The 16169-nt window shown below is 44.0% G+C and overlaps 1 protein-coding gene across 3 annotated transcripts in view; it reads left to right on the forward strand.

The window, feature by feature from the left end:
• Positions 1 to 16169, forward strand: part of IL31RA (interleukin 31 receptor A) — a 60533-nt gene that overhangs the window by 32199 nt on the left and 12165 nt on the right. For all 3 annotated transcript variants that reach the window (XM_084833265.1, XM_084833263.1, XM_084833264.1), the window contains exons 8-12: positions 7289 to 7368; positions 9792 to 10014; positions 11038 to 11220; positions 13047 to 13148; positions 14957 to 15100. In XM_084833265.1, coding sequence (XP_084689391.1) covers positions 7289 to 7368; positions 9792 to 10014; positions 11038 to 11220; positions 13047 to 13148; positions 14957 to 15100 — 732 coding nt within the window. The remainder of the gene's footprint in view (positions 1 to 7288; positions 7369 to 9791; positions 10015 to 11037; positions 11221 to 13046; positions 13149 to 14956; positions 15101 to 16169) is intronic.

The following is a 16169-nucleotide window of genomic DNA, read 5'->3' on the forward strand; positions in this document are numbered from 1 at the left end:
AGCTTCCCCCTTGGCTCCCATCCCCTCCTGCTGCCACCATCACCATCATTGCATACAGTGGCAGCTCGTCAGGGCAGCGGGAGGCTGCTCAATTATCAAGTGTCTTGTGCACCCCAGTGGATCGTCTTGTGCACCCCACTTTGGAGATCATCGCTCTAGCCAAATAACGTTCAGACAGTCCTCTCCTCTGCAGTAACACCACCTCTCTCACAATGAGCAAATGGAGGCTAACTCACAGCAAAGCTCCCCCTTCCTCCTCTCCCCTTCCCTACTTCCTCCTTGACTTTTGCCCCTCCCACTGGCTGGAACTCTCTCAAATTGATACATTTGGTCCCTTTGCCCCCGCCCCCCCCTGCATGATCTTTCATGAGTTGATACATGTTGGAGACACCTGTCTGGGCTGCTCAGAAGGCATAAGAAGAGCTATGAATCTCCGAGGTGGTTGAGGCGCCTTGTTGATGAGCCATTTCGCTTTGGGGGCACCTTGTTGCTATTCTGATGTGCTTCTGATTGTGACGAGGCACCTCTGAATCTGCCCACTTTACCTTGTTATTTGGGCTTCGGCCCAAAGTGGTGCACAGCCCTAGAAATAAGCCTGTGCCAGATCCAATTTATTAAATTTATTTCCTCTGGCTAGCAATAACAAAATATCCTCAGTTCAAAGGAAGGAGTGGTGTTCTGTTCTCAGCTCTGGATTAATTGTTACCTTGAATTCACCACACATTCATACTGATCCATTTTTCCCCCATAGCGGGAAAAATAGGTGTTGCCCTTTCACTCCAATCAACTGTAGTCTTTCTAAACTATCCAGTTCTTTAGCCACTACATCTCTAATAGCAAGTAAACCCTGTCAGGCTTTCAAGAATTTGGGTTTTGCTCCATCCGTTAACACGATGCTGTCCTCAATATGCCTCAGCTGCCCAGTGCCCTGTTAAAAAACTGGATTGGCCTAAGACAAAAGTTCTGTCAGTTGTTCTTGCGAGATGGATGTCTGGTGTGCTTGAAAAACCTTGATAAATTTCCATTCCAAACTAATATTATTTAACAAGCTTTGTCCAAGCAGGGTCCTTTTGTTGGTACAAGATACAGACCTAGGTTATGACTCTGACTATTCTACTATACTGCTACGATTAACACTCTCAGTGAAGTTACCTTCACTGTTTTCAGCATAATACCTGTTTCATTCAGTTGCTGAATTTTTAATAAACTCTTTGGGAGAAATAACATATGCACCTGAGCCTGTGTCTCATTCCGCCTTGAGCATTTTCACCTCTGTGATGGGTATTGCCCATAATGGGTCCATTGGGCAGTATCCAATGTTAGTCCTTTGGAGAGTAGACCCATTGAAATGAATGAGATTTAAGATAGTCATGACTTAAGTCCCATTCATTTCAGTGGGTCTACTCTCCAAAGGACTAACATTGGATACTTCCCTTTATATCCATCTTTTTACAAGGCCTTCATACACAAGCAATAGTTATGTAGCTAAGCCCTCATTATTCTCTTAATCTGTTTCTGCTGCATGTACTTAAGGTACCCTTTCAGCTTTTTCTTTATATCGCTTTTCTGTTCTGTATGGCAGAACTACACACTGTATGTGTCCTTTTTTCCATATTGCCAGCAAGTCATGCTTTGGAGACAGTAGTCCATTATCTTATGTCCTCCCTTACCACAGTGACTGCATTTTCCTTTGATTCTGTTTGCTTCTTTGACCAGAAGAATAACGTAACTTCTGGGTGGGGTTTGACTTGCAGGCTGCAGCTTCCATAGAAGTGCATTCCATGGCCTTCTTAAAGGTCAGAATAGATGAGGTGAGGTGGGGTGGCGTTTCTGAATAATTTCATCTCTGAGACCACAGACCAGTTAGTCCCTCAGAGCTATATATGAGATGTTTCCCAAAATTGCAGTGTTTGAAGGCCTTTGGAATGCTGCTAAATAAGCCTTAATTGCTTAATTGCCCTTTTTGCTGGTTACTCTTGTGAAATCAAAACCTCTCTGCAATCTACTGGGATTTAGATGCAAAATGCTCCTGTAGGAGAGCCACAATTTTAGCAAAAGATTTGGAGCATGGCTTCTCTGTTTATGTCAACCTACAAAGCCAACAGTATGACCCCTCCACCCATCCCAAACATATTTAGTAATGCAGGCACTTCCTCGGGGGTATCATGGAGTACATAATACTGCCCAAGGCATTCAATATATGTGGGGAAGTCCTCTACAGTATTATCAAAAGAGGTCCATATGCTGTCCCTGGGATCCCATTTTAAAATATAACCTTCATGAGCTTGTTATCCGGCCACCTTATATGCCTCCTCAACTCTCCTACAAACTGTGGCAAATTCTTAAAGAGATGGGAGTACCAGACCACCTTACCTGTCTCCTGAGAAACCTGTACGAGGGTCAAGAAGCAACAGTAAGAACTGGACATGGAACAACCGATTGGTTCAAAATTGGGAAAGGAGTACAACAAGGCTGCATATTGTCGCCCTGCTTATTTAATCTATATGCAGAGTACATCATGAGAAACGCCGGGTTGGATGAATTACAGGTCGGAATTAAGATTGCCGGGAGAATTATCAACAACCTCAGATACAGAGATGATACTGCCCTAATGGCAGAAAGGGAAGAGGATCTAAAGAGCCTCTTGTTGAGGGTGAAAGTGGAGAGTGCAAAAGCTGGTTTGAAACTCAACATTAAAAAAACGAAGATCATGGCATCTGGCCCCATCACTTCCTGGCATATAGAAGGGGAAGAAATGGAAGCAGTGACAGATGTTATTTTCTTGGGCTCCAAGATCACCGCAGACGGTGACTGTAGCCATGAAATTAGAAGACGCTTGCTCCTTGGGAGGAAAGCAATGGCAAACCTAGACAGCATAGTAAGAAGCAGAGACATCACCTTGCCAACAAAGGTCCGCATAATCAAAGCTATGGTTTTCCCAGTAGCAACGTATGGCTGTGAGAGCTGGACTATAAGGAAGGCTGAGCGCCGAAGAATGGATGCTTTCGAACTGTGGTGCTTGAGAAGACTCTTATGAGTCCCCTGGACTGCAAGGAGGTCAAATCAGTCCATCCTAAAGGAAATCAACCCTGACTGCTCATTGGAAGGACAGATACTGAAGCTGAAGCTCCAATATTTTGGCCACCTAATGTGAAGAGAAAAGTCACTGGAAAAGACCCTTTTTTTCCCCTTTGCTGGGAAAGACTGAAGGCAAGAGGAGAAGGGGACGGCAGAGGATGAGATGGCTAGATAGCATCACTGATGCAGTGAATATGGACTTGAGCATGCTCCGGGAAAGAGCGGAGGACAGGAAGGCCTGGCGTGCTATGGTCCATGGGGTCACGAAGAGTTGGACACGACTGAACGACTGAACAACAACAACAACAATTATAACAAAGCCTCTAGGCCAGTGGTTCTCAACCTTCCTAATGCCGCGACCCTTTAATACAGTTCCTCATGTTGTGGTGACCCCCAACCATAAAATTATGTTCGGTGCTACTTCATAACTGTAATTTTGCTACTGTTATGAATCGTAATGTAAATATCTGATATTCAGGATGTATTTTCATTGTTACAAAACCATACTGTAAAAAATCCTCACTATATTTTCTTTTCTTAACGTTCTTCTCTACACGATCCATTGTCATGGGATGGTTTGCGAATGAAAATAACATGGCATAGTTCAGTCAATACAGTTCATTAAAGTTTCCTATGATTTACCATTCTCTGTGTTGTTGTTTTTACATACCTGTTACTATCACAAGGGGGCAGTATTCACATCAACCACAGCTGAATATAAAAAGACCCATCAGCATCCAGATTAAGTTCCCATGGTACAGATATATATTTTTTGCAGTAGTTGATGATTTTACGGTACATGATTTTACATTTACCCAGTAATTATAATTCATGAAGTGTCGTTTTACCTCCAGTACTGCTGCTTTCAACACAGCAGCTGCTTTCAACACAGCAGCTGCTCTCTACACAGTAGCTGCTCTCTACACATGTGTTACTGGTCCGCATAAGTACATTGTGGCGCCAACCCTGTCACATACACCTGTATTTGTACGGGGTGTATGTGATGGGGTTGGCGTGATGATGTCGTCACGCCGGGTCCTCGTATGTGGGCATATCTGCATGTGGGCGGACCCGCCTGGAGACGGATAGAGGAGCGGTGTCTCGGTTTCTAAGACCATCGGAAATATGTGTTTTCCGATGGTCTTAGGCAACCCCTGTGAAAGGGGTCGTGCGACCCCCAAAGGGGTCGCGACCCACAGGTTGAGAACCGCTGCTCTAGGCCAACCAGCCTACTATCTTGCACTTACCAGCTCCTTTCTTGATAGCTTTTAATGCAGTCACAGCAGTAGAGCAGCAGCGTGAGTCAATTCCATTCTTGTCACCACTGTTATGTCTGTGCGTCCCATTGATAAGACCTGGACACAGCACACCTTTATTAGGCAGGTACCTTGCTTGCTTACCTGCTTTGTTCTTCTGTTCTGATATACACAGAGACAGCAGAAGCCACCTAGTGGTTGACATAGAACATACACAACAGACTCTATATCCAAACTTTATATGCGAGTTTCCCCCCAAATTAAAATGGCATGTTGCTCAAAGCTGCTCGGTTTCAAGGCTGCAATCCTAAAAATTGGTAGCATGAATTGGGGGAGAAGGGCATGCTATGCAGGTGAGGAAGGTGTTGTTCCTTTCCTGCACTTCACAGCTATCATCTTTTTCAAATAAATGGTACCTGTTCCTGGTAGTGTGCTTTAAAGACTCGGCTCAAAAGTCCATGCCTAGCTTTACAGGGCTCAAAATGGCTTAAGAAATGTGACATCGAGCCTTTGTTCTGATTTTACCATAACATATCTGTACTCTGGCTACAGCTGAAGAGTCATTTTTAACTGGTAATGGGAATTTACTGAATTTGTCAGTGTTTACAGTTGCTTTCATAAATTTTAAAAAATCGTTCATGGCTGTCTTCTGTTGCTATCCTGAGAATTCTTGCAAGCAATGGTGATTGTGGAACTAGTGCAGATCAGATAGTCTTCATGGTAGAAATTATGCTATGGGGCTCGTGAGAAACAGTTCATGTTTTTTCAAAGTAGCCTCTTGGACCTCCCTGCTTGCACTTGTGGTTCAGTGCCCAAGCACACCACTAAGCAACAGAAACTGTCATCGAGACATATTCCACTTGTTCCTCTCTTCTGTCTGGCCATTTGAGTTGTCCTCTCCCTGAGAAGTTACAGGTTCAGAAGGAGCAAGGAGTAATGTGTGTTTAGAAAAGGAAGGGTACGAGACAACATCTTAATAGTTTCCAAATAGTTTTTGGGATTTCAGAATAGGCGGAACAATTGCTCACCTGTACTATACGTGGGGGAAGCACTGTGAACACACATTTGTGTCAATGTGTATGAGTTAACTAGGGTAGGCACTGAAGGAAAATGTAAGTGGGGTGACGAAACTATATTTCTTTAGGATGGGAAAAAGTAATGGCTCTGTATCACTGGAAGGAAGACTTAGATCATGATTGAGGGGGAATTGTCCTTTTTTTTCCTTCTGTGAAACTGACTTGGGGTGGTTGTGGAATCTTCTTCCTAGGAGGCTTCTATAAAAAGGCAGGGCAGACATCCTCTAGGGTATGGTATCCTATGTAAACTGTTAGCCTTACAACCAGTTCCTGCTACTGTGGTACGAAGCAATTTCTCAATGGATTTCTTTGAACCTTTAACTAGAAACGCTAGATATCAAACCTGAGGCCTTTTATATTTCACAAGTCAAGCCTATTTTGTACCATTGAGATACAGCCCCATGTCTGGTCTCTTTTTCAAAAGGGATAGTAAGGGCTTGTGAGGAGGAAAGCCAAGAAAAGAGGCCTCTTGCTGGCTAAACCTGTGGGAGGCCACAAGAGAGGGTGCTATGAAAACACTGCCTGCTTGCAGTGGTAGGTGAGGGGCTATAGAATTGCCCTCTTGCTGGGAAGACCTGAGATCGCCAGCCCCATTGCCTACTGAATTCATATGTGCTCTTACTATCTTGTCATTCTCTTATTTTTTAAAAAATCTAGTTTATAAATTCTGTTTTGAACTAAATGGAATACATCAGCAATAGCTGGGCATAGAGCTGACTTACTGAACATTGGCTGCCCATTCACATCACTTATGAATTTAATTGAGAAGGGGAAATGCTAGCCTGGCATCTGTCAGGATCTAGGTTTGAACTGGTATCTCTGGCTGCTTTACACCCATTTAGGGTGCAATCCTATGGGGATAGGTGGCCACCTCCGAACTCGGAGGCAACTGCCTGTCCAATGCAGGGCAGGAGAAGCACGGAGGGGATTGTCCCCTCCGCGCTTCAGCTGCCCTGCATTTGCATCTAGACAGCCGATTTCAGCTGTCTAGCTGCGGGAAGGTGAAGTGGGGGAAGCGACTGCTGGATGACACATAGGATGTGTCGTACTGGCATCTCCGCCTTCTCCACCCTGGAATGCCCCCCAAGTGCAGGGCCATTCTGAGCTGCCTGTGAGGCAGTGCAGGGGGGGGGGAGGTCGGGTCTCCAGGAACTGACCTCGTTGCACGGGCTCTGAGGTTGGTTCCTGGAAACTGACATATCCTATGGCTGTCTAGCTGCTGGCTAGTGGCCATGGGATTGTTCCCTTAATGACTACATTATTCAGTCTAAAAAAAAATCAACTGGGCAAGGGGAGGTGGTAACACTGATGGCCAGTATCCAATTGGACATGAGCACTAATGTAAATTATGTTGCGCTAGCATAAGGGACCTCTAGCACATAGCATTGCTGCTGTGACTGGATTCCTCTGAAAAGCCATCACGGCAGCTAATGCTATTGGTGTTGTGCTAGAGGTCCCTTACACTAGTGCAAAGTAATTTACATTAGTGCTTATGTCCAACTGGATGCTGCCCAATGTTTTCAATCCCTTTTACCCTTACTGAATATGGGTCGGAGGGAATCATTTAAGTATTGTCAGCCAATCAGTCATGATGTTCCATGATACTTTCTGTGGACAGTTGTTAGAACAGTTGTTCATGGACTGCCTCATAGCCTGTAAAGGAGCTGCCCGCTTGTGAAAGACAATGAAGAATTAGCTGTCACTATTGTGTGTGTTCTTGTGTTGAGTATCTGCTTGGTGCTGAAAGAGGATAGGATACTAACTAGCTTGCAAGCACCAGCAACGCAGTAATGGTGGCTACCTTGGTGGGGTTGTAGAAATAAGCTGCTCATGCATTTTGTGTTGTATTTTTAATACTATTTTATTTAATTTTAATAGCTCCTTTGAGAGTAGACTTGTGGAGAGTAATTGAATCTCATCAGCCCACTGGAACACGAACCGTGCATCTTTTGTGGAAGGTAAAAACACCATTGGATGCTTCGAAATGCTAATTTCTTCTGGTTTAATATTCAGGTGGCGAATGTACTCTACAGTTTTACTGACTCCTTTATTTCTCAGTAGCTTATTCTAGGGGTGGACGAAAGTCACTTACCTGTCCTCGAAGGACGTTCGCGGTGGGGGGGAGGCGCTTCGCTGCTCCCCCCGCGAAGTTCCGGCCGGGGGGGGAGGCTTCCCGCCTCGGCCCGGCCGAAATTCAGGCCGGGGAGGAGGCTTCCCGCCTCGCCCGGCCACGAAAGTTAAAAAAAAAAACAAAAAACGCCCCCTGATAGTCTACGTGACGATTCACGTAGCCTATCACGGCTAGATTTGCAAAGTCAGCCGTGATAGGCTACGTCAATCGTCACGTAGCCTATCACGGGTGACTTAAAAAAAAAAAAAAGCGTACGCTAATGGCGGCCCCCATAGGGAGCCGCCATTCGCGTTCCTTATTTAGTCGCTGTAGTCTACGTAAATGTTTACGTAGACTACGGCGAAAATAAGGGCAACGCAAATAGCGTTGCCCTTATTTTCACCGTAGTCTACGTAAACATTTATGTAGACTACAGCGACCAAATAAGGAACGGGAATGGCAGCTCCCTATGCGGGCCGCCATTATCCGTACACACTTTTTTTTTTTTAAAGTCACCGTGACGATTCATGTAGCCTATCACGGCTGACTTTGCAAATCTAGCCGTGATAGGCTACGTGAATCGTCACGTAGCCTATCAGGGGGCGTTGTCGTTGTTTTTTCTTTGATTGTAATGGCGGCGGCGGCAGCCGGTCGAAAGACTGGCTGCCGCTCCCGCCCCGCTCGAACGCCCGCCGAACCGCCGGCCGGACCCGCCGCCGGGAGGGACATTCGGTGAAGGTAAGACCCGTCCCGGGGGGGGGCGGGGGGCGGGGGGGTTCGGAGGATTTCTCCCCGAAACTTGTTCGGGGGGCCGAACACGTTGGCGCTCGGCCCCCCGAAGTTTCGGGGAGAAATTCTCTGCCAACCCTAGCTTATTCATTAAAGAACTGCTGTTCTCAGGTTGGAGAATTGCTGAATACTTTGCAGCTTTATGTAGAAGCCAGTAAACTAGGAGATCCTAATTGTGTCACCTTGATCATCTGATTTCTAGACAGACTTTCCCAGTGGATGCCTTATGTTTATCAGTTGAAATGAAGCAAATATATTTTTGGAAAATGCAAGTGGGCTGCACATTGGCATCAATTTAAGTTTCTTTTGCTGAATTGTGCCCAAATAATTATTCGCTTTAGATGAATAATAAGGGATTATCTAAAAGGGTCTTCCTACCAGCCAGTTTATCTGGATAGCTCTCAGGAAAGTCTGATAGAAGCATGGGAAACCTGTGCATGTGTACACTCTCTCTCTCTTTTGGGTCAGGTGTAGGAAATACTTGGTTCATGTATATATTTCATGGGGTTCATAGAATAGTAGGGTTGGAAGGGGCCTACAAGGCCATCGAGTCCAACCCCCAAGGTTCTTCAATGCAGCCTGCTGTCTCATAACATAAGTTGAAGAATCCTGACTATTTTAAAAGCAGTGTTTAGGCCTCGTGGTTTAAGAGTGATGAGGGTTTTTTTGGAGTGGGGGAATTGATAAAATTGGCCCCCAAACAGAAGTAAGCTTAAAAGGATCCCAAATTAATTGATCTTGTTCAGATGCTCTGCAGCCCTTATGCAATTGCTTGTGAGATCCAGGAGAGATTGTATGAAGTCCTGGATTTTGTGAAGTGGTCCTTCCGTGTAAGGCCACTACAGTTGAGGTCATCCTCGAAGCTCTTGTTCTGGGTGTCCCCACCTTCAGAGGATAGGTAGGTGGCTCCTGAAGGACATGCATAGGATTGCACTGCTCAGGTTATGGTGCTTCAGGTTTGGAACAGTCACGCAAGGGAGGATTGCTGGTTGCCTCTGCTGCTTTCCTTCAGGCGCTGTGAGGCGGACAAAACATTTTATTCTCTTTTCCCTTCACTAATTGAATTACATTTTTATTTCTGCTGGTCTTACAGTTTGTTGCTGTTTATAGGTTTAGTTCCGTAATTTTGCTGCTTTAATGTGAACTGCCTTGGATGATTGATGAGAAATGCAGGATCTAAGTATATTAAATAGAAATAATTTCTATAATCATGGAGTGATATTGTTAATGACAATGGAATATCTATAACTCTGGAGATACCAAAGGAGACGTTCTTGGCTACCACCTGTGTTATTTTTATTTGTGTACATTGTTCACACTTTAGTTTTTGTGTGGTGTGATCCTGTACATGTTTACACAGAAGTAAGTCCCACTCTGTTAAATTGGACCTGCTCCTAGGTAATTGTACATAGGTTTGCTGTCTGAACTGTCTATCTTCTTTAATTGCTACCGTATGCTGTTTTTTTTATATATAAAAAACAGGAATATAAAGGATTCCCAAGTTCAGGAATAATAAATGGCTATAGAATAAAGTACTTTACAAAAAGCAAAATTTCTTCTGAAGATATAACAGACCATAGTAAGAAGACTGTTGCGCTCAACCTGACCGGAGAAGCCTATGAGATCAGTGTTGTTGCTCATAATTTAGCTGGAGATTCTCCTAAAGCTATTTTGAGAATTCCATCAATACAAGAAGAAAGCAGGGGTGAGTTTATGCAACCAGTGCAACAACTAATTTGTCTAACTGCCGATGTAGTAACAAAACATTGGAGTGGATGTATTCTAAAACCTTGTGCATGTGAGAGACATGATAGGATGTTTTGTCCACTTCTGGGATTATTTGAGCTGGGTTTATTTACATTACCAGTAGTCAGCATCAGAACTATTTTAAATGGCATCAAGTATGTGCACACGAATGTTTCCTTTCCACTAAATAAACATAGCATCATGTGTGTAGGGATTAGAAAATGAGACTTCCAAGTTAGAAGGTCCCTCTCTGCAATCTGAATTTCTGTCTACAAGAACAATGCTGTGCAGTTTCACTACTTGTTTATCATGTATTTATTTTTGCATCCTACATGGATAAGGTATAGATTGTACCAAGGAATTCCTACTCAGATTGCCATGTTTTCTGTATGTAACAAGAAAGATTGTTTTAGAGAGCAATCCTGTGCCCACCAGACAGCGTTGGGGGGGGGGCATAGGATAGTTTGGTTTCCTAGCTTGAAGAGAGGAAACCACACTCCCCGCCCTTGCCCCCTCCCTCTCCGCCTCGTAGACACCGTGGAGAGAATCACGCTGTGCTCAGAAAACAGAGTGTGGAGACCAGGAAAAGGTTGGGGCTACTGGGGGGGCGGGAGGAGACTGGGGCGGCTGCCTTATGCCATTTCCTATAGCCACCCCAGCCTCCTTCCCTCCCGCTCCAAGGCACTGCTGCTAGACAGGTGAAATCGACTGTCTAGCAGAAATACAGGGTGGCTGGAGCGTGGAGCCGCCACTCTCCTCCCACCCTGCACTGGATACTCGGCAGCCTCCGAGTTCGGAGGCTGCCAACTATCTGGACAGCAGTGTGCCCTTAATATGTTATCATTACATGCCTTTCTGCTTCCTTCTGCCTTTTGTTGTAAATCATAACTCACAGTCTTTATTAAGCACATTAATAATCTATTAAATTGCTGACATCTGTTTAAGTCAACATTCTTGTTAATGTGGGCAATTATTTTCTTAGATCATCAAAGGATTGTTACTCTGAAAGCTTCTGCTTTAAAGGAACACATGTTTTTGGAATGGGAACCACCAGACACAGAAATAAATGGTTATATTATAGAATGGTATGATGAGTTGGAGACAGGACTAGAAAAGAGATCATGGCAAAACATAACAAATGTCACAAATTGGACATCTCCAAAAGGTAAGGGTTATTTTAAAGTTGCTCATATCTAAAAGGGCGGTAGGGGTTCTAATTACGGCTGCTCAAACCAACTATACTTCTCCCATGGACTCTTCTTCAATTTCTCTGAATGAAGATGGACATTATGCCAATATATTTTCTATTTGAATATTAGCAGTGCTTTGTTTACAAAGATTGTAAAGAGAGCCAGTGTGGTGTAGTGGCTAGAATGTTGGACTGGGAGTTGGGAGATCCAGGTTCTAGTCCTCACTCAGCCATGGAAGCTCACTGGGTGACTCTGGGCCAGTCACAGACTCTCAGCCCAACCCACCTCACAGGGTTATTGTTGTGAGGATAAAATGGAGGAGGAAGAATGCCGCCTTGGGTTCCTTAAGGAGGAAAAAAGGTGGGATATAAATGTCATAAATAAATAAATAAATAAATTGTAGAAAAGCAGGCTATACATGAAATAAATAAAAATGGTTCCCAATCCCAGTTTAGGAGCAGACCGCACCAACCTAGTGATGGGAATGGCATATGCACCATGCTTCAACTGCATGGTCCCACCCCAATCCAGCAGGAGATGTATGTTTAGAAACTAGGTTCTGCATGTGAATCCTCAGCTCTGCTGGACTGGCATGTTTTATTTCATTTAAATTACTTGTATACCTCTTGATGTCCAAAGATCTCTAAGCAGTTTATATATAATACATGATATACTATAAAAACTAATGTAAGAACAGAATAAAATAATAAATACATTAAAATGTTAAATGAACAGTAAAACAGCGTAGTGTGATTACAAGTCAGGAAATGCTTGTTAACTTGTTTGTCTCTCTGGGAGCACTTATGTAATGCAGAAGGACAGAGAGACAGGTGTACTATGATCCAGCTATAAAGGGAAGCCCATAATCAGAAAGAATTTGTGTGCACAGGTTGTAAGTTAAACTACATTTGAAAATGTCCATAGGAGGGAGTGGTGCATTACTGCAGCATTCCTGTTAAATTTCTCAGCATCTAAACTGACCCTTGTAGGGTTTCTTAGTTAATCCTATACTGCATCATTTTATCCCGCTTTTTAGACAATTATTGTCCCCAAAAGCAGCTGATATCAAGGGCGGGGGGAGGCAGTCCCTGCCATCAGGCTTACAAACTAAAATGTCAAGACTCACAAAGGACGGGGTGTGGAGGGAAAAGGAAGAGTGGGTTGAGAAATCACTTTTTAAAGACCAGAAGAAGGTGGGGAGCTAGAAGTGGACATTTAAGAACATAAGAAGAGCCATGCTGGATCAGACCAAGGGTCCATCTAGTCCAGCATTCTGTTCACACAGTGGCCAACCAGCTGTGCATAGGGAACCCACAAGCAGTACCCTTCTGCATTTAAATGCACTTGAGCCAGGCTGATCTTCCCTTGCTGTTGTTCTTGCCTGAATAAGGCTCTTGTTCTTTAGGTTGATGGATGGGGCCAGAGCATCCTGTCCCCTTATTTCTACAGTCAGGGCAACCGTCAGTTGGAGCCAAGTGTTCTTTCTGGCAGGAAGGGGAAACCAGGCTCCTTGCAACAGCTCCTTTTCTAGCCAATGGATGAGTTCGGTTGGTCTCCCCTTGGTTTGAGAAGCAGGGGGTGCAATCTGCCAGTGGCCCTAGGTTCCCGGCTGATGGCAGAAGCCAGAGTGTTCAAGATGGTGGGGAAAACTGTCACAAAGGGAAGCTCCGTTGGAAGTCCCGAGTCTGACGTTTTACTGGTTTGCCTTTCTTTGCTACATGAGTGTATAATATAACATGTAATAGGGAACTTGCTGCAAATCTTGAAAGAATGGTGATATTTCATGCCTGTTGTCTTTCAGGAACCTTCAGACTCTTTAGATATTACAACATTTCAGTGTATCCCTTGCTTAAGGGTGAAATAAAAGCTCCAAGTTCCATTGGATCCTACTTTCATGATGGAAGTACGTATGAACTTCTGCCTCTGAAATGAATTCAGTCTGTTTCAATCTTACCTGAATAGCTTGCGTGGCAACTTCATTACTGAAGAGGACCCGCAATGCAGAAACTAGTGCCTGGGAGTGGTACTGTGAATTCCTGAGTCTTTTTCCAACTTACCCTGTGGGAACTCTATGTAATTTTTTGCTTTTTCTCTTCATCGTAATTGCTTTTGATCACATGCTGCTCCTCCCATTAACACCAAAATCAGTTACTGTTCATGCAGTTCCCACCCTGCCTACATTTTTTAATACTAGTGGACAACTTGACTGTCAGAGTCTTGGTGTGGCAATTATCGGCCAAAACAAATTGTTATTTGCCCTGTATGAGTGTATGTGACCTACCTGTCACATTTTCAGGTATCCTCCATACACACAGGCCAGAATTCTCCACCTCCCCCCAATGTCTGGAAATACTTCCCAGTTCTCACTTTTTCCCTTACACCTTCCTTTGTGTTGAGAGGTGCCAGTGCCCCGTCTCGCTCTGTGTACATTTGGACATACCATGTCCAAAGTGTCAAAACTCTACTCCAAGACCACATGGCTTTACCTTATAAAAGGATCCACCTCCCCCATCAACCCCTTCCCCTGATGCCACAGGTTTAAGAATGGGGATTATTCCTTATAAAATATTACCATCTATAGAGCATCCTTCCCTGCCTGCAAATAAGTGTGAGATTTCTAGTTAAGATTGTTTAGCTTAGGTTATTAGGGAGTAAACTGGGTTTTTTTTTTAATATATGCTGTCTGTTTCCCCCATCATCACTTATTATCTTAATTTGGAACCTAAGATTTGATTGCATACTCTTGACAGGTCAAGGATCTTTCCCCTGCATACCAGAAAGCACTTGCAGGTTGCCCACTTTGACCAAAAGGAAAACAGGCTGAACTTGCTCAGCAATGACTGGGGAGTTTGCCAGAAGTTGCCCCGTCTCAGTCTGAAAGATAACCTGCGGTTCTTGAAGCTCCTCTCGCTCAAGAACACAGAGTTAAACAATAGAATTCACTACCAATGAGATGTAGTGATGGTCACCAATTTGGATGGTTTCAGAAGGGGATGAGGCAAATGCATGGAGGATAAGGCTATCAGTGGTGACTAGTCCTACTGGCTATATGTTACCTCCATTATCAGAGGCAGTATGCCTATGTACACCAGTTGCTTAGGAATGTGAGCAGGAGGGTGTTATTGCACTCATGTCCTACTTGTGGGTTTCTCACGGGCAGCTGGTTGGCTGCGTTGTGCGTGGAATGTTGTCCTAGATGGACCTTTGTTCTGATCCTTCTTACATTCTCATGAACTGAAAAGTGGTGGCAAATTAAGTTGAAGTACTACAGGCTGGCTATGGACCCATATCAGCTGGGCAATCTCCTCAGAGTAGTTAGCTACATGGCCGGATTTGTAGTTGAAAACACACACCAGCGGGAAAGGCATTTGTTACTGGGAAGATCTATCACATTGGTAGATCTCCTGCTTAGCATGCCTGAGACCACGTTTGATGCCTGAAATCTCTAATTCAGTGGCTTGGATAGCTCAGAAATCCTGAGAGCTGGCTTCCTGTTAGCAACACTGACAGCTGAGCTAGGCAGGTCATCAATATGACTTGCTACAGGCTAAGGGTAGGAGTGGCTCAATTAATACTGTATTAGTTAAATAGAAACTGTGTTTCTGCTACAGCTGCTATGGATTTAGCAACATTGATTGATTGATTAGATGTGATTGATAAAGGAATGACATCCTGAAATAATTTGTTGCTTTATTTCTCCACATGATTTAGTCCCACCAGGTCCTTCAGCTAGAGCAGAAAATGTTGATAAAAATGAGGCTACTATAACATGGAATGAAATTCCAAAAGCAGAGAGAAATGGTTCCATTATTAGCTACACGGTATTTTATAAAGCCAAAGATGGAGAAGAACGAGGTATGTAAACATGTATGAAGCAGAAAACTAGAAGGCTATCTAATGCCACTTGTTAGTAATGTTTTACTAAAATTGTTAGTAAACAACTTGGGACAGGATACCTGAGAGAGCGCCTCCTTCTTTACTAACCTGCCCGGTCTCTGAGCTCATCAGAGGGCATGTTCCTGGTGGTTCCACATGGACCCATGGCCCAGTTGGAGTCCACCAGGAAAAGAGCCTTCAGTGTGTTGGCTCCCTTCCTGTGGAATTCCCTGCCTTTAGAGGTCAGGCAGGCGCCAACATTGTGTTCTTTCTGGCGCCTCCTGAAGACATTGTTATTTCAAGAGGCCTTCCTTGCATGACCAGCCATGGTTTGTTAAATTCCACTTTATTGGGATTTGTCTTTTAAAAAAACGTTATAACTCTTCTAACCTGCTGTCTTATTCTTTTACCGTGCTGTTCACCACTCCAAAATCTTCTGATTTATAAATATAAATATTGTAATTAATCAATCAATAATGTTTTCAATCTAGTGCTATGCTTCTTTAGTGTGAAGTGGCCTCCATTTGCAGGCATAGATTAGTGCCAGGGAGGGGGGTAACTTTAAAACTCTCCCCTTGGAAACTATTTGCTTTAATCTATAAAACGTTCTTGGTATAAGTACCAGGGAAGAGGCACATACATTAGGATGTGTGTGTGTTTTGGTCTGGAGGCAGATTTTTATTCTGCCCTCCCCACCCGTTCCCTACATGTAATACAGAAAAGTTTGTATGCCCACCCTGGTGTTTTGTCAATGCCTGGAATAAACTCTTTTCCTTCTGTAGGACCTGTCCTGTTTCCTTTGGTTTGTCTTTTCCCAAACATAGTGCCAAAGGTAGCGTTGCCAACTGATTTGTCATTACATTTGGGTCCACTCAAACATTTGTTTTCCTGGCTTGCTGTGTCTCTGTTTGAAAACCTCTGTTGGAGAGCATTTGGCCCGACACGTATTGCTGTACAATAATGTCAGCATACAGCTCTTGAGATCATGTGCTCTACCAATCGGATATTAATGGTACATGGGCGGGGGGAGAGGAGTTTTAAACATGAA

Source organism: Heloderma suspectum, chromosome 2 (genome assembly GCF_057233095.1).
Source record: "Heloderma suspectum isolate Gila_16-S chromosome 2, 16-S_ref, whole genome shotgun sequence".
NCBI lineage: Eukaryota > Metazoa > Chordata > Lepidosauria > Squamata > Helodermatidae > Heloderma > Heloderma suspectum.